Source organism: Carica papaya, chromosome 1 (genome assembly GCF_054855325.1).
Source record: "Carica papaya isolate Zhongbai chromosome 1, ASM5485532v1, whole genome shotgun sequence".
Classification (NCBI taxonomy): Eukaryota; Viridiplantae; Streptophyta; class Magnoliopsida; order Brassicales; family Caricaceae; genus Carica; species Carica papaya.
This window is the reverse complement of record NC_142309.1, coordinates 19685616-19711384: the sequence shown is the minus strand read 5'-3', so window position 1 is coordinate 19711384 and position 25769 is coordinate 19685616. Positions and strand designations below refer to the sequence as shown.

Genomic DNA, 25769 nt, shown 5'->3' with positions numbered 1-25769 from the left:
AACATGTAGTGATGATACATGTATCTATTATAATATATGTATGTGTATTAATATGTGTACACATGTTATGTGTGTGAATGTATAATCCGTGCATATGTAACAGTGTGTGTATTTGTGTTTAATTATGTGTAGAAATTAGGATAATTGTATTCGCATTAGATTAATTACAAGAAGGAATCTTAAGTTAATACAGGTTTTAGATGTTTAAATAAGACACTGAATAAATTGAAAAGATCTAAAAAACAAATACCGAAAAAATATAGAACTGTAAGTTGGTTAGAGAAATAAACTGAACAAACCACTAGGAAGGTAAACATACGTAATAGTTCTAGAATTTAAGTAAATTAGGAACAAATCGCATAACAAGTAGACAGAAGAACAAAAGAAATTTTTAATGATAGAATAAGAAAACTGTGAAGAATGAATAAAACACTTAATTCGTTAGTTGTTAATTGAAGAAGAAAGGGTGCGTGTGTGACTAAAGTTCAACGGGTATGGTGAACCTGCACATAGATAGTTATGTGAAACCTAGTTCAGACGCGGATAGGTATTTATGAGCGTGTGTGTGATATCCAGACCCAAAAAACGATCTGAGATAAATTTTTTATTATTTAATTATTAATCTAAAATAATTGATTAATTTATTTTATTTTTATTTAAGTAGAATTTTGAGAAAAAATGAATTAGGAACGAGATTGAAAACAATTTTAGAAAAAATGAATGAAAATTTGGGTTATGTGAGTGTTTTTGAAAAAAATTCAAAAACATTGAAAATAGAGAGTTAAAGTACAAATAGAGAAAGTTCGGCCACGTAAGACCGCTCAGTCAGCAGTCTCGACAAACCGGAGCGTGCCACGTGGCAAGACAAACTGACGTCGGTGCCACGCTGGCGATCCGCTTGCCCCGCAATCGGACGGCCCAGGATCGATCTCGCATGCATGGACGATCCAGATCCGTTTTTTCCTTAGGTGCGATCGGATGGTCGAGATTAATCACGATGAATAACACAGATTCGTTTCCTCCTTATGCGCGATCGCGATAGACGGCCCAAATCAACGCTGAATGGTTATATATACTTTGCATCACACGGGAACCTAAACCCTATCCGCCAGCCCCCCGCCGGAGAACAATCAAACGCCGGAGAAGGAGGCCGACCGCCGACCGCCGCCGCACCGGAGCCACCACCAAACGCTAAAAAAAGTAAAAATTCTCCCTACCTGCTCGGATTTGATTCTGAGTACCCCTGTGGCCAAATCGAAGCAACAGGGACAACGGGTGAGTCGGAAACCGCGAGCAAAACCTGGCGCAGTAACTGCAGCTAAAACCCCAAAATCCCTTCGATGAGCCCCTTCTCGCTTCCTGTTTCACATGATTTTTCGATCATTGTGTTCACTGTCCTTTTCTGTGCAATGTAGCCAAAGAAACAACCTCAGCCACGAAGGAGGATGGGCGAAGCTGCCGCACTCGGAAGTACCCCGCCAATAGGTTCGTTTTTTTGTGATTTCCTGGCCAACCGAGACCCCTAATGTGTTTTTCTGCAGGGAAACGGCTAAAACTTGTCAAAACCGACCAAGTTGAGGCAAACTGTCGCTGTGGGTGGCGGAGCCAGCACTACCGTACCGGAACCCCAAAATTGGCCAGAATGAGTTTTGAACACCGATTTTGAATTTTTGGAGTATTTTTAGATATGTGACGAGTGTTTTGAATTGTACATGAAAAATTCAGGAAACCTGGTACCCGTTAGGAGGCGTACTGACAACTCGACATCTCAAAACACCGATCCGGATAAGAATCTCTCACCCTATTCTCCGTTACGGTAAATTGAAGTTTAACGATATATAATTTTATGTTTTCGTGAAAAATTAAAAAACCCTAAAAATAATTATAGGTTACTAAATAGAGTCAGAACCAGTTAGTTCACAATTTTCTTGATTTTCTGTTTATTTTCTTACACTGTCCTACTTACTTGATTTTCGTATAATACATGTTCTTAATTTATAATTCAATAATCTTATCAACTTATCTAGTTATTTTGGTTATATACTGTTAGCATAAATACAGTTTAATTGATCTATGAATGTGATATGAGATATTAGTATGAGTTTGTTGATTGTTTGTTGATGAAAATTTATATGTGAAAGACTTACTGGTTACTTAGGGAAAAAGTGGACGGACTCGGTACATAGCAAAACTCTACCGTGAACGTTACCTCAGTGGACGGAACTAGGAAGTACCTTACCGGAAGGTTTGGGAAATATGCTTCACCCTCATACCGGATGGGGTATCGAGGCGATGAAATGTTTAACATTTATTATCGGACGGAGTATGAGTACGGCCGGTTAATTGTAAAATTAGATATTGGGTTCACAAGTAAGGGGGACACCCCTATTAACCCCCAGGGATACCAATAAGCAAGTAAGAAAGGAAAGTTATTGTTTTCTCGTTCTTTTATGCGTGAAAGTAAAAAGTGATATGAATATAAATATTCATAAATTGTTTTTGGAAAACTCGTTATGCTAAGTATTAAACAAATATTTTCAAGTTTAAATGTATTTAAACAAAACAAGAGCTCCATTAGTAATTTTTCTAATTTTTTACCAATTTTCAATTTTTTGTATCTGTGATTAATGTGATATTCTTATTGAACTAGTATATCTCACCATTTCATTAACTATTTCATATCAAGATGACCAAAATTCAGATCCCGATCAACAAGAGGGTTGTGAGTAATTCACTATTCGTACTCCCTTCAAGTGGTAGTGAAGGTTGTCTTAAAATGCTTAATTATTCGTTATTCGTTTTATTTTTTTAATTTCCGTTTGTTTTTTATAATGGATATTCTCGTAACCCTATTGGGCATTCAAAATTATTATATAAGAAATGTAAACCCTAACTCTATTAATCGTTTCTGCATTTAATTCATAAATTTATTTCCCTCTAAATTCTGGACCTCTACAGTGTGGGTACCACCTAGCAAACTTAAGGAAACATATACAAGTGTTGGACTTATTATAAGAATGAATCAGATAACAATTTCGGAACTTAAACAAGGATATAATTGCTAACATCAATTACCATGACTGGGAACTGAATTTTCATCCCTATTTCATCAACAATTCCATTCTCCATACAGCTATTTACAATTATATTTTTTTCTTCTATCTTGTCTGTCAGAACCAGGTTTACTAAGAAAAGATTACCCAATTATAGCCCACAGCATTTTCATTGCACATAACCCCTCGTCCTGGAGCATTAGATTTCCAATTAAACAACATAAGGATATCTAGTTAGGCATTTGTATCCAAATACTATCCTATTAATTGAAGGGAAAAAAATATGCAAAATAATTGAGAACCACGAATATAAACAAATTAATAATCATTAAATTGGCTATACGAGATTTCCACAAGCAAATCACCTTTAAAGCTATAGCTAAGCAGGCTTGCCGATTATTTGGACGCCCCAAAATTAAACTCCATACAGCACCCAGGCCCTGAGTGACACGCTCACCATCACGAACCTCTTTTCCATTAAGATCATGAACATTAGAATAGCATAGATCATCTAATAGTTTCAAAGCAGACTCAGGCAAAACTGGAACTTCACCGAGAAGTCTACTAAAATACTTGTCTGAAGCTGGAAGAGTGCTGAGCAATGATTTTGCCTAGAATGAAAGAGTTTAGATAAATTCAATTCCAAGCAAATGAATAAGATTGAACCATCAAATTAAATTCGTACCACTGCCAAGAGGAATTTCTCATATGCAACAGCAGCATAGGAAGAGTTCTCAACAGAACCCAAAACCATGAGAGAATGCAGATGGTACAGAACATGCAATACCAGTTCATGTCCCTGGTCCAGAAAGAAAAAATAGGCTCAGAAGAAAACTAATTAACAAGCAATTTGAGAAGCACCAACCCATTACATAATAAATAGAGGACCTTTAGTAAATATAATCATAATAATCAAATTGACTCTGCACAAGATTATCTGATCTAAATAGACATCCTATTTTGGTTATAAGAATAGTAACTTCACTTGCTACTGCATAATGAGTTAAAAAATTACCAAGGACTCCAGAAATCATTAACCGAATGTGAAACCTAGATGAATTTGTGGAACTCATGCTTCAATAGAATACACTTTTATGTTAATTCAGTCAACCAACATGAACATGTTACCTTTATCAGACAGCATACTTAAGATAGTGGTTCAACGGCCATGAGTGGCAAGAACAAGAAACAGGGAGCAAAGTCAGATAACAGGTAACAGAATCTGAATGCTTAACTACATAAATACCTTTTGCTCTCGATAATCAACAATAATATGTTCCTTTAGCATCGTGACAAAGTCATCATCAGCATCAATCTGGAAGAAAACATGGCCCAGAAGATGGTTCAATGAATTCAGTACCACAATGACATCGGAGAATGAAATTCAATCTAAGTGAGTGGGAAAGGAATGTTATCGCACCAGCTAGTAGGCACACGACATCAAATAAAGCAGCCTTCCAGAAGGAGTCAGTTGGGAGAGAAAAATGAAAAAAAAGAAAAAGAATGATACACCCTTTACTATTACTATTATTTTTTATTATTATTATTATTGTTGTTGTTGTTGTTATTATTATTATTATTATTATTATTATTATTATTATTGTTATTGTTGTTGTTATTGTTGTTGTTGTTGTTGTTGTTGTCGTCGTCGACAAAATACAACCAATACTTCGACCATGGAAGACCAAAAATAACTACTCAGTAAGATAGATTGCTACAATTTGCAGACTGATTCTAGGATATGCAAATTTGACATGCCAATAAAAATGGAGAAGTAGCATAGCAGCCAATTGACTACGGCCTCTGAGAATCATGCCAACTGTTCTCGTCTTTCTTTGCTAAGAAGCTAGCTGCTCTCTTGTTCTTGCTAATTATTTAACTTTTTACTAGCACTTTGACAAACTATATACCAGAGAAGAAAGGATATATTCAAACGCTGTTCTGTTTCCAATCTAAAATATCAATATCAGTAACAGCAAAATTGTCTAAATAAGTAACTAAACGCACTCAAGAACCTTTAAGTCTTCATAGAGATTGATGCTACTCTTGGCCTTACTCTTCGAATTTGTACCCTAGGCTGCCAAGATAGGACTCAGTGGCATAACCATGAGCAAAGATGTGCTGGCCAAAAGTATAGAAACATGCTAAAGATGACCAATAAAATGTCCCGATAAAAGTTTCACCTATCTGCACCTTTGGCTTCATCAATTGACCAATGATCATCTTTCTGATACTAGAATATCTAAATAAACAGAAGATGCTGCATTAAATGCGCACACCTAGACTGCACTCAACCTTACACTTCCTGATATATTCTATTAAGTTTCAGAATAGGTGTCATGAGATACCCAAGGGTCAGATGCTAAAAAATCCCTAAGTTGATAGAATATATTTAATCTTAGTTTTAACTTACATGCCCTGTGACATACGAACTTTCGAACTTTGGAGCATGATTTATGCACTTTTGGGAATTAATTGGGTAATTTCTAGGATTGTTCATGGGAAGTTATGGGCTTGGGAAGGGATTGGTGTCAATAGAAAAATAGCGAATTTAATTCCTTTGACCATCTTTTGAGTTATTTGGAAAAAGAGGAATGCTAGAGCCTTTGATGGCATTAACCTGAACTTCTATAAATTAAGAGATAGATGGTTTCATTATTTTGAAACTAGTTTATTAGATCATGACATTATTAGTGATGAGGATTTTGGAAATGTCATTGACTCTCTAACCACATTGTAAGCTACACAAGGGCGGTACCCCTTTTTGGTACCTTGTTAATATACACTTTACACTTTTTATTTCAACAAAAAAAATTATATGTGGAGAAAACATCAGCAGAACTGAAAATGTGTCGTCATGAAGTCGGAAAGAAAAGGAACACCTAAAAAGAGTTGAACCAATAGCAGACAAAAGTCCTACCTGAGCCACCAGCCGGGCAAGCAATGCCATTCGCATTTGGCTATAGTCTAACCTGTGAATATTCTTACACAAGCCAATAATCCTTTCAACAGCCAATTTTCTTACATTCTTTTCCTGCTCTTTGGTCAGTTTGACATATGAAGGAAGCAGAGGTAATTCCTGACAGATTTCCTCAGATGCGGGCATATTTGATATGGCATGAGAATGCTGATCATATTCTAGGAGTGAGGAATTATCACTATCAAGTTTCATTTCAACATTTGACAACTTTACTTCAGCCATATCTTCATCAACTGCTCGAAGAGGAGAAACTGGGTGATCTGAAGAAGCATTGATCTCTGCAACAGGAACCATTTCTTCAGGGGAAGACAATACCTCATCTCTGGCATCAGGTTTGTCAACTCCTGAAACCAATGGAAGCTCTGAAATACTATCATCATTTTTGAGGTTGGCAACCAAAAGTGCAGGAGCCTTCTCTACAGCTCGCACAACAGGTGGCAATGATGGCTTATTTAAGGAGAGAAAATCATCAATCTCTGATTGCACAGAGTTCGCATCCTCCATGGTAGGTATTGATGATGCTACAGCAGCAGTGCCCACACGCCGGGGATCTAGGCGCCGAGGATCCTGAAAGATCACCAGTAACTTATTCTGAAGCAAGGAAATTTGACTCCAAATTTATCACAGCTTAGAGTATATTTTTAAAAAAATATTAAATTAACAGTACACAGATTGAAAAGTAATTACTCGTCTTGGATCACGTTTAGAATCTGTAGCAAAACTACTGACAGCGGGCATATCAGACAGTGATGCACTAACTGCAGTTGATGAGGAAAGAGGGAGCTTGGCAGGGAGAACTGGAGACTGCACAGAATTTGTTGGAGATGGGGCCACAAGCTGTGCTGGACCACTCAAAGAACAAACTAAACGAGCTGGTGGCATGCTGCTCCCAAGGCGCGTTAAAGGTGGAGGGCTCTTAGGCAAGTGCTTCATGTTAGTTATCACAATATCTGCCAGCAGATCAGGATGAAGTTTTGAAATTAGAATTTCGAGAGATTCAGCCCCTCTTTCTCCTTCAGCAAGCAATGCCCCAATCATGGCAATCATTTGTTCAACAGGAGTCAAATCACCATCCAAATGAGAAACATTAGGAGGCATTCCATTAGCAGAAATAGAATCTTGCCCAGGATCACTCATTTGAACCGGTGCTGTCAAGTGTGCATTAGGACCATAGCAAGTGCGCTTAGAAGCAATCTCAAGACCATTGCTTTGGTCTTCAATATCCTGAGGCACAGATCTTTTCTTCAACAAATCCCCTGGAACAGGGAACTGGCTGGACAGCTGATCATCCTGAAGTATAAATTCAGTTTAACATGAAGAAATTTGTTTTCTTTCTAGAGAACTGCAGTGGAGTAGGCAAGAAGTAATTACCCGGCCTACCCGAGTTTCTCGAGATGCACGCTCATTATTCTTAATCATTTTATCTACTTGACGGATAACTTGATCAGCAGCATCCCCAGCATTCATTGCTCGCAAGGCTCTAAGCAGTTTATCTCTTGACTGTAAGTAGAAAAAAGAAATGAAAAGAAAAGAAAAAGAGACACCAAAGGTCATATCAAGAACAATACAAAGAAAGAACAGATACTTTCATATTGGATGTCTACATCCTATGAGACTTAGTTCCTTTCTTCCCCGGACTAGTTAGCATGCAATTGCCCACAAGCAGTCCCAATAAGCTACTCTTTTCTTGGTGATCCATTTTTTCAGATTTTTCTAGGTGATTCACTTTTGAGATAAAAAGATAAAATATGAAAAAATAAAGGAATTTAAGAAAATCACCATTACTGTGATGAAAAAATATTGTGGGAAAATAAGGCAAGAAAAAAAATCATATGTTAAATCATCCAAAGGAAATCAAACTGAAAAAAAAAATAGAACTAATGTGTGAAGTTTTATTTTGTCACTGTTTCCCTATCTAAGGATTCCAAACATAATGGGGTGTATAGACATCAACCCTATTTCATCATGCTATGTCAAGAACTTTACCTCTAAAATGACAGGATAAATACATCTTAGGAATCCTAGAAAGGCAGTTCTTATCGAATACTGGATACTGACACCATGATATCCCTTTACTGTCTCAAGGTTTGGATTGAAATCAAGCAAGGCCGAAAGAATAGTGTTATAGTGGACGGGCCTCTTCCTTGCTATGGCTGCAAGACTGTCAAGCAACCAAGTAAGGTGTTAGACATAAGAAACCATTAGATGCAGAAATAGGTAGAGACAGGAATCAAGCTTGAATACAAGAAGCCAGATAAATACATAAAGTTTGTCAGTAGCATAATCTCTTGTAACCAATATGGGCATGCAAAGTAGATCCGATTTGAGCATTAAAAAAATGCATCTTACGTACTCAGTTGGGTTCGTGCTTAGTAACAATGCAGATATATCAGTAAACATATCAAAAAGCTAGAATGTGCACAAATAGACCTGGAGCCCCAGAAACCGAGACCCTTTGATTAAAAAATTACTTTCTCAAACAAAAACATATAGACCTCCAATGAAGTACTTCAAAGTCAAAATAGTCCCACCAATAGCATCCCTAATAATTTAACACTCAGCTAACTAGAAAATTTATATATTTTTTTTTGGGGAATGCCTCATAACCAAGTAAATTGATGTAAAGAAGAAAAAGGAGCCAGCATTTCTCCCTTGAATGCATTCAGAAAGCAACAGGTGATACTTACGAACGATTCATATTTCTTTCAACTTTTTTTAATCTATCCAAAGAAAGGAATTTCCCTTACTTTTAGGTTTCAAACGATAACATATTGGCAACTCTTTTGACCTTTTTCCCTTTTGTCAATGATGCAACTGTGTTTCCCATATCATACTCTCACTAAACACAAACCCAATTTAGTATTTACCAAAACTATCAGCAGTACTCACAAAGGTCCAAAGAATTGGCATGATTTTTTAGCCATGAGTCCTCCCACCTAAGCATATTCAATATTCTGAATTAGACAACAAAATTAACTTGCATTCGATTAAGACTGAAGTAAAACCCCCCTTCTCATCCAGTTCCCAAAAAAACAATTGAAACTACCACTACAATGAAGCATCTTCATGATCTTTTTTCAGGGAAGTAAAAGAGAATGTCCCAGATCTGAATATTTCAAGGTGAAGAATAGCAGTTGCTTTAACTTCTTTAAACTAATAACTTTGCAGCCAACTCTTTCACCTTCTTTTTTTTTTGAAATAATACTCTTTCACCTTCAAATATAACACTAATCCTTTTTTTGAAAGAAAATATACTTCCAAATCTAATTAATTCAATCCAAAATTTATGTGAAACACCAAATAAACAGCAAAACTCCAGGATGCGCCGCCACCACAATTCCAAAGTCGCATGTACTTTACCATATAAATCCACCATCTCAATCACCTACAGCAAAACACAACTGCTGCCACCACAACTAACATTTCGGCACTCCCTTCTTGACAAACAACCATACCACTTTAAATCTAATCCGCAATTGTTGTTCTTTCAAAAAAACATACAAATCAATCGCACAATTATCACCACAACCGCTCACTCCCATCAAATGATCAGTTTTAGCATTCTTGTTCCTACTGTTATCACATCTTTACTCAAAATAGTAGCAAGAAAGAAAATAAAGTATTCAAGAACTCTAGATAAATCCCATTTTCATAGGTGATAAATTTCTAATTTAATCTGTCCTTCAATCAAATCAGATTCTTTAACTAGATAGATCACAGCTTAATGCATATGTTCTGAGAAAACTTGACAAGTACATGTGCTATTACATAGCTGCAATGAGATAATGCATGCCAATATTTTAAAAGTGATTCTCCAATTCATACTCAACTTTTTCTAATTTTATCACTGAAAGCAATGAAGAAAAACAATGGAAGAAAAACAAGAATCTAACTGGAAACAATGGGAATTCCATACAGTCGTCGAAACACCGAATTATATCACAAGTATCCTCCAGCAAAGAGCTACTTCAGAAAGTGAATGATGAAACGAGCTGTCTCTTAACCAGTTAATATTCTTCCACATTGTTATCTTTGCTCAGTATTTTTTTCCTCTTAACCAAGCTTGATATCTATTAACTGTTTCGACTTAGAAAGTACATTCAGTGAAAAGGCGCACTGGAGGCACCTCTTTTTTACAAGCATGGCACAAACTTTTGGAACAGGGTTATCGCAAGGTTATCATCTTCCACAAAAAATAAACATTCTGTTATTACATATATACAAATGAACTCATGTAAAAACCTACATGGACATATAACTGGAAAATAAGGACGCTGTTCTCTATAGAAAAAGAAAAATACTGTTACTAGCATAAACTAACCCAAGCAAGATATAAGTGAAATTTCAACATATAGAAGACAATAACAGTAGGTGAAACACCCAGGAAAAACTCAAGATGTGCAAACAAGCCTAAAAGAAAATTTTCATCTACCACAGTGCCAAGGCATGGTCTTCCAACTTTATCATTGAAGATAAAAGGTGGTGCACCACAATTATGGAATGCAAGACCTTATGTAATTCTTAGTGCAATTTAAAGTACATAGCCCAGAAAAGGCCAGCTAACCTTTGCGTCCATTGAAAAAATGGAATATGTTATTCAAAATATCAAGATTAGTATAACTGGTTTTAGTTTAAGTTGAATAAAAAACTATTAATGAATCTTCAAACATACAATAGACAGAATGGTAGACGAAACATGCAAAGTAACTGACGACAAGTATATGAGAACCTCAAAAAAGACGCAAATTCATCAAAGATATTGCTGAGGCCTTTCCTTCCAAGTTAATCAAGGACAAATATACATGCATTGCACCACAACTACAGAATACAGTATAAGCAGTACATAGCCCAATAAAGACCAGATAATTTTCATCCAATGCTAAAATGCTAAAATATATTTACAAAAACTATCAACATCAACAGTTAGAAGTTAACAAAATCAAAGATGAAAAAAAAAATCTACAGCTTACTCCAACTCTATAATTCCAGCAAATTTACCATGCAACTTCATTGAAATCCCAGTTTCAACTTATTGCAATCTTTCCTTCATGATAGTTATAGCATCCAAAATTCAAAATTCAAGACATCTACTTCTTTCAAAAAAAAATTCAAGACATCTACAACTAGTGCAGAAATCAATTTTAACATGTTCAGTGCTTATACATGTCATAAAAAAAATTTCTGTGACGCTATTTTTTAGCCACAAATTATCCGAGCAAAAGGAGCCCGATGATTCTTTAGAGAAATAAAATCTCCTAAAGTTTTTCAAACCTGAAATCCTTATCAATGATGATGGAAGTTTACATTTGCACCATCTAGACCTCCCTACCATAAAGGTAATCTAAGTAAAAGAGCCATACGTGAAGATGAGACACAAGATACATGAGTGGTTAGAAGATCAAGTATTAACAGAACAACTTCTTGGCATTGTTAACAAATACAAATACAAAAAAAAATTAAATTAAAAAAAGTGCTTTTTCTGACTAAAATCTAGCAAAAGCTTTCAAATGCCCAAACGACACGGACATTAGGAATTTCTGCACAAAAGTACACATCAACTAACAAAAGCAACATCACGAGAGTTTAAATCTTCTTCCATCACTTCATCAAGGATTGCAGTGTATTTACAACATGCACTATAATAATATCTTTCTTCCAAAATTCATGTGATGTCAGAAAAAATCTTCAAACTCAACAGGTACTTCCATTAGAATTAGGCAGCAATTTGTTCAAAATATCAAACACCATTAAATGCACTTCTGAAATAGCATGAACAGAGAGAACAAGACCTTAACCTGCTATGCACTATTACGAACACACTTCACTAACTAGTCTTAATCCACACATCGTAAAGCTTTTTCTCGATAGATATTTTTCTGTAATATATGTTATTGACTGACTTATGAAAACATTTAATCTGATAAGCTGATATGATTTCCCTTCAAGTTTCTCAAAATTCCGTCACGAGTAAGGCATATACTCTGGCATTTAAGCAAGTATTTAACCTGTTTGGAAATGTGAACCAAATTTATTTAAATTTTAAGGTTTAAGTAGTTTTTCCTCTAAGATCTCAAGATATGCACCATATAGCTCATTCAAACAGCAATCCGTGAACTTGTATGCTCCTAATCCTGACACGACACTAATATTTCCAGTGTCCTCCATAGACAATAATAAGTCAGTTGCTATCTGTCAAAGAATGCGACTGAACTCACCATCTCATCCATTGGTAACTTAAACATAACTTTAAACAACCTTCCAAATGCAAACACTCCAATATTTTTCAGAGGAATTTTCAGGTTCCCCAATTTCTGTTGAGAACATCAGAGCCTTTAGAAAAAACGATGGTAACAAGTAGGAAACAAAATTAACAGGAGATTAAAAGTGGACTGTCACTGAAAATGATGGGATTAACTACCTTTTAGATAAGTTTCATTTTTTATCTGCTTTGACTAGAAATTTTTTAAGAATTATCAACCATATAACTTCCAAAGAATTAAGTTTGTTAACCTACCATTAAGTGTCATATGAACACCAATAGCTAGGTGCCACTAACTTGTAGAGGCACTAGACCTAAGTACCAAAAAGTCAGTATCATTTTTAACCACTCTTTTTTCAGAACACTGGAATGAATTACTTTAGCGCTGAGGACCTTGGATTATATTAACACGGAAAGATCCACTCTTCTCCACAGATTGAAACGAGTTGATAAGAACGAATCATGTTAAACTAGCAACTGGTTCTGAAGGCAGAGTTGTGCCAGATTTTATAACCTAATTTCTGAAGCCAGCTATATGCAGGCTTGATTAATCACCTATCAGAGAAGCAAGAACAAGAATATAGTATCCCTTTCAAAAGTACTTGAAGAAAATATAAGCTCAAAAATTCGCCCATATAGCTTGACAAAATATCCAAGAGTAAAATATAAGCATCCAAAAAAACAAGCGTGAAAAATTTGGAACTGCAATATATGAAGCAAAGCAGATTTGGCAGGATAATGCACAGTTAAAAGTGATTTTTGATTATTAAAGGTATTTAATGTGCATCAACTGTTATAAATAATCAATACATTTTAAATAGCCGGCACATAATCAGCTGTAAATACATACAGCAGAACCAGACAACAGAAGACTACATTTCTCTAGCAGATTTCTGCTTCGCTTGACCACCAATTTCTCTCAGTATGTGATCTGATCATTTTATCCATCGTTTACCATTCTAACTGGCAAAATGGTGCTCCACAGTACCAAAACAATGTGAGCATTGTTAGCCCTGTAAGTCCCAATATCTGAACCATCAATGCAGCAGTATCCGAGGCCATTCACTCCTCAAAGAAAGCTGGTCAGCATGCTACAATAATATCACAAAAAAGCCGTTGAACTTGTACTACAACCTGTTTCCAAGCTTCAGTTATCCCTCCAAGATTTTCAAATATAGCAAAAACTGAGGCGAAAATTAGTTTAAACTCCAGTAACAATTTTTAAGAACTTCCCCAATTGTAATATGTTCTTAACGAATGTAATCGGTAATTACTACACAATGCAATCACTCTCATGCTTGCATACAGAAGGTTAAATATCAAGTCACTCGCCACCTTCCTGAGGCAAAGAAAGCCTGTGAATTCCAAGTCAAACACTACTTATATGATGGACTCAATATCTTACAAAATATGAAAGAGTCTGCAAATAAAACTTCCAACTTTATTAGTAAGGAAGAAAAAAAGGACCACTCATCTTCCATTAAAAAGAAAGGATAATTCCTATATATCCCTGTTGAATGTAAATTTTCATAATTATGTTCCATCAACCTGGAATTGAATGTGCATTAATCTATGTTTTTACCTTCAAAACAACCAAAATACTTTTCAAACAAGAATTAAAGGAAGAAGCCACAAATTACACAAGAAACCAATTCATATAAATTATTAACATCATTTCATTTGACAAGCAAAGAATGCATGTGCAGATAGTAATTACATTTACCACACAATATCAAGTATAAATATAAAGTGCATGTGGAAAAAGATCAAGTATAAACATGTACAGCTCTGTGAATCTCTTGTGCTTACAGACTCACATGTGAATATACAAATATTGAAGATCTGTCAGTACAGATCAAGCTTTCATTCACTCCCAAACTTAAAGAAATTTTAAGAATTGGAACAAGGTTATGGAAGTTAAGGCATTAAGTTATTCTACTGTAAACGAAGGACCCCATGATACCAGCAATACCAGAGGAGAAAGATTCATGTCGACCATTGAGGAAAAGAAAAGAAAAGAAAACCCAAAGCTGAAGTAAAAATAACTACTGATTCAAGATGAATCAGTGGAAGAAATAAAAATAGAAAAAATATACAAAAACTAATATTTTAAAAGTTTAGATGCATGGTGATAATTGATTAAGGGCAACAGCACACTCACCAATTGACAACAGTAATTGTCAATGCACCCGGAAGACTACTTGATGATTGCAACAAATCGATTAAAATGCCAAGCATCCTATTTGCTTCTGCCATTAGCATAATTGGATCCAGATTGGGGTGACCACCAATTAACCAAGATATATTAAACACTCGTCTACTTCCTGTCATAGCAGGTTTGACAAATTCACAAAAATAAGTTGCAAAAGATCAACTTCTTCAAAAGACCCAGTGCAAGAGTCCAATAAATTAACCGAAGAGTTCAAACTAACTGCATGCTAAAAAAAATAATCTTAACAAAAATCACAAGTTAGGATGCATCACCTTCATTGATAAGTTTTTCAGAATTAATGGCGTCTGATGTAAAAACTAAAACAAATGTTTCCAAAAATTTCAGGGCCAGCACCTTCGTCCCAATGGACCCAGGCTACAATATCAAGTCAAAAGGATTCCAAGTTAGCAAATATTTTAAAGTTACCAAATATTTTAAATGATTTAACAGAGAGAATTTTCTTCAACATGAAACAGTTTGGTATACTTTTAATATTAACAAAAAATATCATGGAATATTAGAACAAATTTCGGCATGATTCCGAAGCATCAAGTCTACGGTATCAAGTACCTCTTATCAGCAAACCTATGTTGCAATACTCATTTGGGGCTAGATCAGTTCTGTGCAAATATTATGTTTCACAATTCGAATGTTCAATTTAATAACAAAACAATTGGAATCTTATAGATGAATCCCAACCAACCATGAACCATAAGCGAATCTTAGAAACTGATATTAAATTGTATGCTATTCCACTTTTGTAACTCACTTAGATATAGTTAAGACCAAATCTAATCAAACATTTATATAACTTATTTTTATTTAATTATAAGATATAATATTTAAACAATTTGCTTTAAAAAAATATCTTTCTTTAAATGTATATAATATTAGCATAATTTCTTAAAGTATTTTAGTTTTTGATTTTTTATTAAAAATTATACGTAATTGGTAGTAAAATTTGATTAACAAATTGTGTTCCCGATCATATGATCCAATTCGTTTGATCCGCAATTATCTGATTCAAAAAATTGAATTTTTGATTCACAGTTTGAATCTTGATTCAGTAATTATGAATTAGATCATACATATCCAGATTCCTAGCATTCAATAGCTTGGAACTAGTTTAAGATATCTGTATAATCCGTCTTTAATGATATGAAGTAGGTATTTCCCAAGCAAATAGCAAAAGAATATTCTTTAAAATGCAGCCAGATCTACTTGACATTACTCCTTTGATATTACTTCTCAACTATATAATCTGGAAAGTAAGACAACCAGCTTAACTAGGCAGTTAAGAATATGCAATTACAGCTGGAAATGACAGGAGGTTAAGCCTCTGCTGGCAGATCCAATTTGTTTCTGTTTTTTAAATGCAATAAAAATTGTTTCCTCGCGTAAAATTAATGTCTGGAACTTGCCTATGACGACAAGCGGCATAGGCACAAAAGATTTTGCAGACTTGTATGCAGCACACTGGACATTTGCAATTCAAGAAGAGGCTTCAATGACTCCCCAGATCACCCATATCAGGTTAATGAGAGTTGTCTCCAATGAATATACACAGAAACTTTCACTTGATGTGCAAAGTGTGCAGTTAACAAAGCTAGTAGTTGGAATTGGATAAAAATTATGGAGAAACAGAGCAATGTACCTCCAATGCAATGGTGAAAACAGCATCCTTGAATTTACCCATCCATGTCCATAGTTCTTCAAGCCACCGTTCAATCTTACGATTCCGGTGAAACTGTATATGACAAAGTTTACCCAAAAAGAAGAATAATTTTTAAGCTCCCCAAAATGTGAAAAGTTACAAGATCATAGGCATAAAGGGAAGTCCAACTAAATAAACCCATAGATTAAAGGTCAACAGATCACATGTCTACAAAGAAATGCTCAGCTTGCTTATAAACAACAAAACACATAAACAATTACGCATCTATAGCCATTGTTACCAAGAAAAATAAACTCTCTGCATGATCATCTCGTCAACTATATCTATTCAAGTAAACCACATATAACTATAAACGCCAGATGATGCTTAAACTTAATTAGAACTTTGTATTGGAGGTCATTCTCACGAATTTTGAACATACCATGTGTATCCTGCCTAAATATGCATTTAACTGCACAGATATTGATGAGAGAATAAAACAAGATTTAGAAAACGTAAGCCCTTGTTCAAATTTTGGATTCCACAATCAACGTAAAAAGTGAAATAAAGACCTGCAACGCCATCTCCTCCAAAACGCTGCAGAAGAAATTTGTGCCACTAACAATAGATTGCCTTGCAACAGAAGAGTCCTCGTCTCTTAAAAATTTCAGTAAGACAGGCACCAGTACTGAAGAATGCTCAATTGCTTTCAAACCAATCTCCTCAATCACCCTAGCAATCATGCGAATAAAATACAAATGAAATATGAATATACAGGCAGCAATTAGATATCAGTCCACCTATAAGACCAAATTCAACAGAGCAGACACATGTACAGCACAAAGTTTCAATCATCAGTATCTGCTTGATTCGCCCTAAAAATCATAGCAAAATTTTCAGGCTTCCTTTACATTTAGTTTAAATATATGCAACCAACAATATCTAACTTTATAAGTTGATAGCTATAAAGCAAGCAATCTATTAGCAGATTTCACCCAAAAATTAACCAACTTTAAAAATTTCCTCGCAAGAAAAAACTTTAAAAAAAAAAAAAGGACGTAAAACACTAGGGTTTTGAACTCACTCGAGGAGAAATTTCCGAACAAGACTTTCCCTAGACGATTGGAGCTCGACAAGGAAGGGAAAAAACTCGGCAGCTAAAGAAGGCCCAACAGATGACAAGATATCTTTGACTTGTTTCAACGAAGAGAGCTTCACAGCCAAATCTCCGTGGTTGTTCGCCGCCGCGAGCAGAGAGAGCGCTTGGTCCGTAGAAACTGCAGCCGCCATTGTGAAACCAAGAAATTTGGCACCTGACAGACGAGAAGCGCGGCAAGGGAGGGTTTTTGGAGGCCTGTTAGGGTTTTGTTAAAGAGTATGAGATGTGTGGGGTTTTCAGTGGAGGACGAAGCATGGAAATTGTAGGACCTGCGAGAAAACAAGCGAGAAAATTCCTGCAAAATTCAGGATTTAATATTTGCGGGAGGAGAGCTCAGCTCCAAGGAACGGCGATGGGTCTTGTAGTTTTTAAGATTGAACAATGAAGAACGAGGTTATATCACGCGCCTAAACGGTGGTTGACACGCGCTTGAGATAACTGTGTTCTATCCATCCTATTTTCCTCTTTTGGCTCGAGTCTTCTTGCCTTCATTTTCCTTTTTTTATCCACGAAGGGTTCTGTTTGGGTGAAATATAAAATACCTGATTTTTCTGAAGAACGTTTTTTTAATAAAATTTATAATTTCATCCAAAAAGTAATTTTACATTTTACATTTATAATAATTAATGTCTATGAGCTACACAGAATATTCTTTAATTAAGTATGCACAATAAAATAAGATTTGTAAATTTAACGCTGCAGACAGTTAGTTGTTAAATATAATTTCTCTAGTTATATATTTGGATAAGTAAATTTTTCTATGTGTTGCTTAAAACATTATTATTGGCTAAAATATTTAAATTTTACCTTTAATTTTATTTAAAAAAATTTAAATTATACTCTATTTTTTTTATTTAAATCAATCATAAACTTTTAAAAAATCTCTTACTGTTAGTAACAAATAACGTTGTTATAAATAAATGCAAGTGAATGATAATGTATATAAATAAAATTAATATTGATGTCACATCAATCACATGAGACATCAACGTGTACTCATTTAAACTTCTTCCTTGAGTTTTACTAGAAGTGACGAAGCTCCCATCTTCCCCTTCACGAATAAAGCTCCCATTTTCCTCGATCAGTCACCATTTACTTCATACCATAGAGCATCATTGTTAACATCTTCAACAATTATTTCATCAATCACGTGCGAGTGGAATTATCATTGTCACCGTCTATTTCGATTTCAAGGAAACTCATTTTTAAACTATCGCTATTTGTTGCTCTTGAGGAAACTTATGATGAATTTGTTGATTCCAAAAAAAATCATAAAATTATAATGTAAACGCTACATATAAGGGTCTATCAACAAATGAAAAATAGAGGCATTATTAATAAAAATAAATAAACAAAAAAATTAATATTTGATATTTCTTTACTATTCATAACAAGTGTTAAACATTGATAAACCTAATGCAAGTTTTTTTATTTATTTCATCGCAAAGTACTCGTGGATAGAATGAATAATATAATAAACTAATATAATATAAATAAGTAAGGAATATCTAGAGTTGTAGCTTTAACTTCAAATTTAGAATGAAATCAAATATGATGAATATTCAAATATGTTGATATCTTTGTCATATTCATTCTATAATTAAAATAAGATCGTGTTTTGTATCTACTCAATCAACCCCAAATTCTCAATATGAGCATTCTTTGAATAAAAATAAATTCTCATGAAATCTACTAAAATTACTCATAAAATACAAAAGAGTCATATTGTACCTTAGCCTCAATTAACTTCAACATTCTCATATTTTTTTCAATCTCTTCAACTCCTTATGGTCTTCTAATCTGCTATGTTCTCCCGCTTTCTTAGCTTTCACAAAAAGAAAAAATAATAAAGAATATTTAGCTTTGATTATCGCTCTCATTTACTCTCCTTCTTAACTTCCTCTTTTAAAATCCAAAAATTATTCAAAACTCAACTAAAAAACTCATATATAATCTCTCAAAGGATCTTCTCTATTTTGCTCCCATTTTTTCCTCATAATGCTCTTCTTTCTTTGCTTTGTTGGTCATCATTGTGTTTCTTTATGAACAATATATGGCAACAGGTTTAAAGATGGGTTCCTTCTAACCGAAGCAAATGGTGACAATAATGATTCCATTAACATGTGACTAGTAACGCAATTAGTGGTAACGCTCTCCCTTAGAAAGCAAACGGTGGTTGATCAAGGAAGACGGGAGTTTCATGAGTTTAAGGCACAAATTGGGGAAGAAGTCCATGCTTTAACATTCACGTGGATTTTTTTTTACACATCATCATCTACGTGCATTTGTTTTTAACAGTGTTAACCACTACTAACAGCAATGAAGTAATTTAGATATTTCAAAACATTCATAATTAATTTAAACTAAAAAATTATTCAAAGTGTAATTTAAATATGTTTTAAAAGTTGATTATGAAGCTAAATATTTTAGCCTATTATTACTTATCCAAAAATAATAATCAAAATAGTTTACCTGCTATAATTTCTAAATTTCTTAAATGTTATACCTTTTTCCCCCTTACAATTTATATCCTTAGCTCAATAACCTCATTTTCTAATTATGTAACTATTAGCAATTTAGTATTCTCATACTTTTAAGTATTGGTTTTCATTAGGTAGTTCAATTTTTTATTTTATATATTTAGTATTATATCCAAAGTAATTATTTATGACTAAAGTCTTATAACTAAAGTATTGTAAGTCCTCCTCACATCCTATAATTATGTAGTCAATAGATTGCAATTGCCATGTCAAAAAGAAGATGTGAAGGAATTGTTATGAATAAATTGTGGATATTCACTATGGGCAATAGTAACAATGAATGAATTATACTGATATACCATGACCAATAATACTAAGGATATAAAGGTTCATCTCAACTACTTACCTGCAACTTCTATTCAAAATGAAGTATGATCTTCGGAAGGTATTGCATGATGTCATTGTGTGATATCACATACCATGATGTATAATGGATCTACATGTACTTTGAAGATAATGCATGTGTTCGTGTCAATCACAATGAATAAATGAAATGTTATGCTATCATTGGGCCATTTTAAAAAGGAATGTGCTTATTTGTGGCCTAAGATTTTTAGTGCACCAAATGCAATTGTTCGAGTTGTTATCATTTATGTAATGCTTATATTTTTTTTTTTTTGCTGTGATTTTTCAACATGACTTTAAGTAGATGATTAGTTTAATTATAAAAGAAATTTTAAATTTTCTCTAATAAGATATCAGTGGTCTATTTAATAAATGTATATAAAACTTGCATCTCATTTTGTTATATTTCTTGATGTCAGAAAATTAGAACTAACCTTAATGTAAAAATAATAGGATAGAATGCTTATTTTTCTACCCACGAAGAACAATCCTTAATTGTTGACACTCTTGAATATTTTCTTCCATATGCTACTAGAGTTCCAGGTAATTTTCACACCCCAAAATCTAAGTCTGTTTATGTTTTAACTTAATGTGAGAGAGAATAATAGTTATTATTTTTCAGGGTGTTATCTTATTCCTTAATCAAATATAAACAATGTTTCTCTCTTATATGCTCACCAAAAGTCACATCTTTTTACAAAAAAGTTTTTTTCTTATAGGCTCACGAAGAGTTGTGTCTTTTTACAAAAGGTGTTGTGAACTTTCTTAATTTTATGCAACATCTCCCATTTGGCCACACAAGCCGCACTAACCACAATATACTACCATATCAATATATTTCTCACACTTCATACAGAAAATGGGGCATGCGACAAAAAAACAACAAGTAGTATTATATTAAATTATCATCTAACTAATACAACACTTTCATATTTATAATACCCTAGATCATTTGAATATCACCGTTAGTATACACTATCTCTCTATGTTATAATTATATTACTTAGTTATATACAAAATATAATTGTCCGAGCTTATGTGATAACGTCAGAAAGATTCTTACCTAGACCATATAGGTCACGGTCCTTGGAAACATATTAAAATAGCCACACCAAATTTTGACTTCTGATAGCTCCAAGTTAAAGGGTATCATGCAATGAGAACACAAGAGTCTACAAGTTTCACACAGCAACAAAGTAGAGAATTATTTTTCCAGTCTCTATATCAGTCGTCATATAACACATATGTTATGATATGTATGTCACAACATAGTTCCCACTAAGTTGGGCATGTCATTCTTCTATGTCGTGTGAATCATAAGTCTAGATACTAATCAAGTATCTAACTCGAGCTACTTGATCAACATATTCAATGTGTGACTTAACACTCGATATTTAGCTTAAAGGCGTTAGTACAAAGTCAGATATATTTCATACTCGACTCTTTAGAGTCTCATCTTAAACATATTAAGGTGACTATAAAATTTTAATATTTTGTCATTAATACAATACAAGTATAAAAACAGTCCATATTGTACATATTTAACATCAATATGATTTATTTTTATATTACCCACTACTTCAACATTAGGAAGATCACCCGTGTGATAAGGTTGATCATAAAACCTGATAATATTATTATGTGTCTAATCATGTAATTATGTTCATGAACATTTTATAAGAAAATAATAATTTTTATTTAATAAATGATCAATACACAAAAGGAATATGTCCATTACATATCAAATCCACCCAAAAATTAAAGTCTATGCACCACGCGATGACGCGCATTGATCCCGACATAGGCACGTGGCATTTCAATGACTCGTGTGCAGTTGCACGTAGTGACGTTAATGACTGGGACTGCGTGTCCCAAGGTAAAATATGTTCTTCCTTTTATGTACATGGGTTTCAAAATTATTTGTAAATTAATATGTATTGTCCATTATAAACGGAAAAAAATTATCCAGATGATATCCAGATTTTCAAAAAGATTATAAACCGAGCCAAAAATGATTCCTAAAGCTTTTTCAATCACACTGTAGGTAAGAATTATGTGTACTCCATATAGAGACATAAGTTATATATTTATGTAAATGTGCATACATATAATGTAATATGTGTGAATGCTTAAATATATATGCAATATAATATAAATATAATTAACATCTCTAATTTGTATTTTTGTGTGTTTATATAGAGTATATATATGCGTTGTTACACATGTATGTGTATATATATATAAATATACGATAAATAAGATATGAATTGATAAGAACAAAACTAATAAGAATATAACTAATAAAAATAAATACATGAATAATTATATATATGGTATTCTGTGTGTAATTGTATATACGTGTTTAAGTACAAATATATATGTATGTATCAGTAGAGGTTGTATGTGTGTGAATATGTATATTATATGTGAGACATGTAGTGAAGGTACATGTTTGTATTATAATATTTGTGTGTGTGTTAGTATGTGTGTACACATGTTATACATGTGAATATATAATCCGTGTGTGTGTAACATTATATGTATTTGTGTTTAATTGTGCGTAGAAATTAAAATAATTATATTCGTGTTAGATTATTTGCAAGAATTAAGAATCTTAAGTTAATATAGATTTTAGATGTTTAAATAAAAAATTGAATAAGTTGAAAAGATATGAAAAACAAACACCAAAAAAATAGAGAAGTGTATGTTAATTAAATAAATAGACTAAATAAGCCGTAGCAAGGTAAATATATGAAATAGTTCTAAAAATAGGAAATTTAGATAAATTTGGAAGTAAGGTGTGTAACAAGTAGATATTAGAACAAAAGAAACTTTTGCTATTAAAATAAGAAAACTATGAAGAATTAATAAGTCACTTAATTCGTTAGTCATGAATTGAGGAGGGGATAATGTTTATGTGGTTGAAGTTCAGCAGGTATGGCGAACCTTCACATGAATAGCTTTGTAAAACTTAGTTCAGATATGGATAAGTATTTGTGAACATGTGGGTCATCTAGCAAACGAACCTGCTGTGACCGATGTGAGATTTATGTGTATGATATCCATGCAATAGAGGGATCCTTTTTGCCTCTCATTGATAGCAATATAATGAACATCACCGATGATAACCTAACTAAGCTTTAAATGACTAACTAATATGAAATTATGATTTTAAGTGGAGTGATATATGTGAGTGAGAAATTTGAATTGAATTCAAGTTGAAAGATTTGTGCCTATGAGCAAATTTATTTCATTTTGAGAAAGATATGAATCAATGTGTATGTGTGTGCAAACTGTATAAGTAAGGCGTATGTAAGAGTAATAAGCAAAAGAATGGAATTAAGAGACAATTGAGAATATTATGTGTAAACTGAGAAAATAAAAGTGTGATTTGAAATGAGAACAAAAGTTAGATTAGAAAAGTGAGGATTAAAATATGTTTTGTAAGATAATTTGTTTTGTTGTCTATTTTAATTGTAATGCTTTATTTGATATTTTTTTATTATAAATATTATTATATTTTATATATTGTATGAATATATATGCGTAAATTTCTGTTATAAAATCTTTTTTCTTACTGAGTACGTGAAACTCTCCCCAATTCACCCCCTACCCAAGTCCGAGGAGATGAGAAATAAGTCAAAGATCAATAGAATATAGTGAAAAAAACTTTATTAGTTTATAATTTAAAATTTTCAATTAATTTAGATACCTCAATTATTTGTAAACAAATAATTATTCTATCACAAGATATGTGTATTAAAATGTAATTCTGCTATATATTTAATATTTATCGATTCTACTAATTTGAAATATTGTACAAATATCCGTACCCACCGATATTGAGATTCAAACTGTTACAGGTGGCATTAGAAAAAAGAAAAGAAGGAAAAAAAAAGGAGGGATTTGATATGTAAAAAAAAAGATAGGGAAAAAAAGAAGATCATGTGGCAACGGGCACTGATCTTAGCATCGGTGCGTCACATTTTCGGTGACACGCGTGTGGTAACACATGGTGACACTGGCGACCGGGACTGTGTGTCTTAAGATAAAATATGTTCCTTCTTTTGTGTGTATAGTTTTTGAAATTATTTGTAAACTAATGTATTTTTTATTATAAATGAGAAAAATTATCCAAATAGTATATCAATTTCTGAGAGGATTATAGACAGAACCAAAAAGAATTCTCAAATTTTTCGATCACACCGTATATAAGAATTATGTGTATTTCATAAGGAGATATAAATTATATGTTTATATAAATGTGTATATATATAGTGCAATATGTATGAATGTTTAAATGTATGTGTAATATAATACAAATATAATTAATATGTCTAATTTGTATTTGTGTGGATTTATATAGTGATATGTATGTTGTTACGCATATGTGTATATATATATATATAAATATACGATGAATGATGTATGAATTGATAAGAATAGAATTGATAAGACCATAACTAATAAGATCAAATACGTGAATAATTATATATATAGTATGTTGTGTGTAATTGTATATGCATGTTTAAGTCCAGATGTGTGTGTGTACATTAGTAGAGGTTATGTGTGTGAATATATATATTCTGTGTGAGATATGCAGGGAAGGTACATATTTATATTATAATATATGTGTGTTTGTATTATATAATATGTGTGTATGTAACCGTGTATGTATTTGTGTTTAATTATACATAAAAATTAAGATAAATATATTTGTGTTAGATTATTTGCAAGAATTAAGAATCTTAAGTTAATATAGATTTTAGATGTTTAAACAAGAAATTGAAAAAGTTAACATAAGGTAAATATATGAAATTTATAGAAATAGGGAATTTAGATAAATTTAGAAATATTGTGTAAATATCTGTACCCATCAACATTGGAGTTCAGGCTGTTCAGTCTACATAAACCTAGACTCTTCACATGACCCAAAAAAAATATCTCTAAGTATAGGTTTAGTCAAAGAATCAACAACTATTTTAGTAGTGGATCTATACTTAATAGTAACTTTTACTTTTTTAATGGCACCTTGAAATAAGTGATAATATCTCTTAATATGTTTGGTTTCCCTATAGAATTTCATATCCCAAGCATATTAGACCGCAACAGTGTTGTAACAATGCATTTCTACAAGTTCATCAACTTCAGAGGGTGATGTTGAAATCCTGCAAAAAGCTTCTCAATGAAATTGCCTCCAGTACAATAAAACAACTAGCAATATACTCTGTTTCCATTATAGATAAAATAATGCAATCTTGTTTTTTTACTATACCAAGATATGACACCTCCACTAAGGACAAAAACATATCCTGAGGTCGACTTAAACTCATCCCAGTTGCCACCCAAGTTTGTATATGAACATCCTTTCAACTTTAAATCCCCCTATTGATAACAAGAAACTAGGTCATTTGTACCATGAAGGTAGTGCAAGATTTTCTAAACTGCTTGTCAATGAGCAAGTTCATGGTTACTTTGATAATGACTTACCAAACCAATCGTAAAATAAATATACAGCCGTGTACACAACATGACATACATCAAACTGCTTATTGCACTAATATAAG

The 25769-nt window shown here is 33.1% G+C and overlaps 1 protein-coding gene across 3 annotated transcripts in view; it reads right to left on the bottom strand.

Moving 5' to 3' along the window:
* LOC110825280 (symplekin) overlaps window positions 1-17821 on the bottom strand; it is a 29583-nt gene extending 11762 nt beyond the window's left edge. The window contains exons 1-12 of one of the 3 annotated variants that reach the window (XM_088221307.1): window positions 17243-17821; window positions 16731-16890; window positions 16159-16251; window positions 14777-14879; window positions 14454-14616; window positions 8020-8194; window positions 7405-7533; window positions 6721-7323; window positions 5974-6600; window positions 4300-4368; window positions 3739-3852; window positions 3419-3664 (exon numbers count right to left, since the gene is read on the bottom strand). In XM_088221307.1, coding sequence (XP_088077433.1) covers window positions 3419-3664; window positions 3739-3852; window positions 4300-4368; window positions 5974-6600; window positions 6721-7323; window positions 7405-7533; window positions 8020-8194; window positions 14454-14616; window positions 14777-14879; window positions 16159-16251; window positions 16731-16890; window positions 17243-17448 — 2688 coding nt within the window. In that variant the 5' untranslated portion in view covers window positions 17449-17821. The remainder of the gene's footprint in view (window positions 1-3418; window positions 3665-3738; window positions 3853-4299; window positions 4369-5973; window positions 6601-6720; window positions 7324-7404; window positions 7534-8019; window positions 8195-14453; window positions 14617-14776; window positions 14880-16158; window positions 16252-16730; window positions 16891-17242) is intronic. The other 2 variants (XM_022055731.2, XM_088221306.1) reach the window with 2 other exon arrangements.
* Window positions 17822-25769: the final 7948 nt, after the last annotated feature.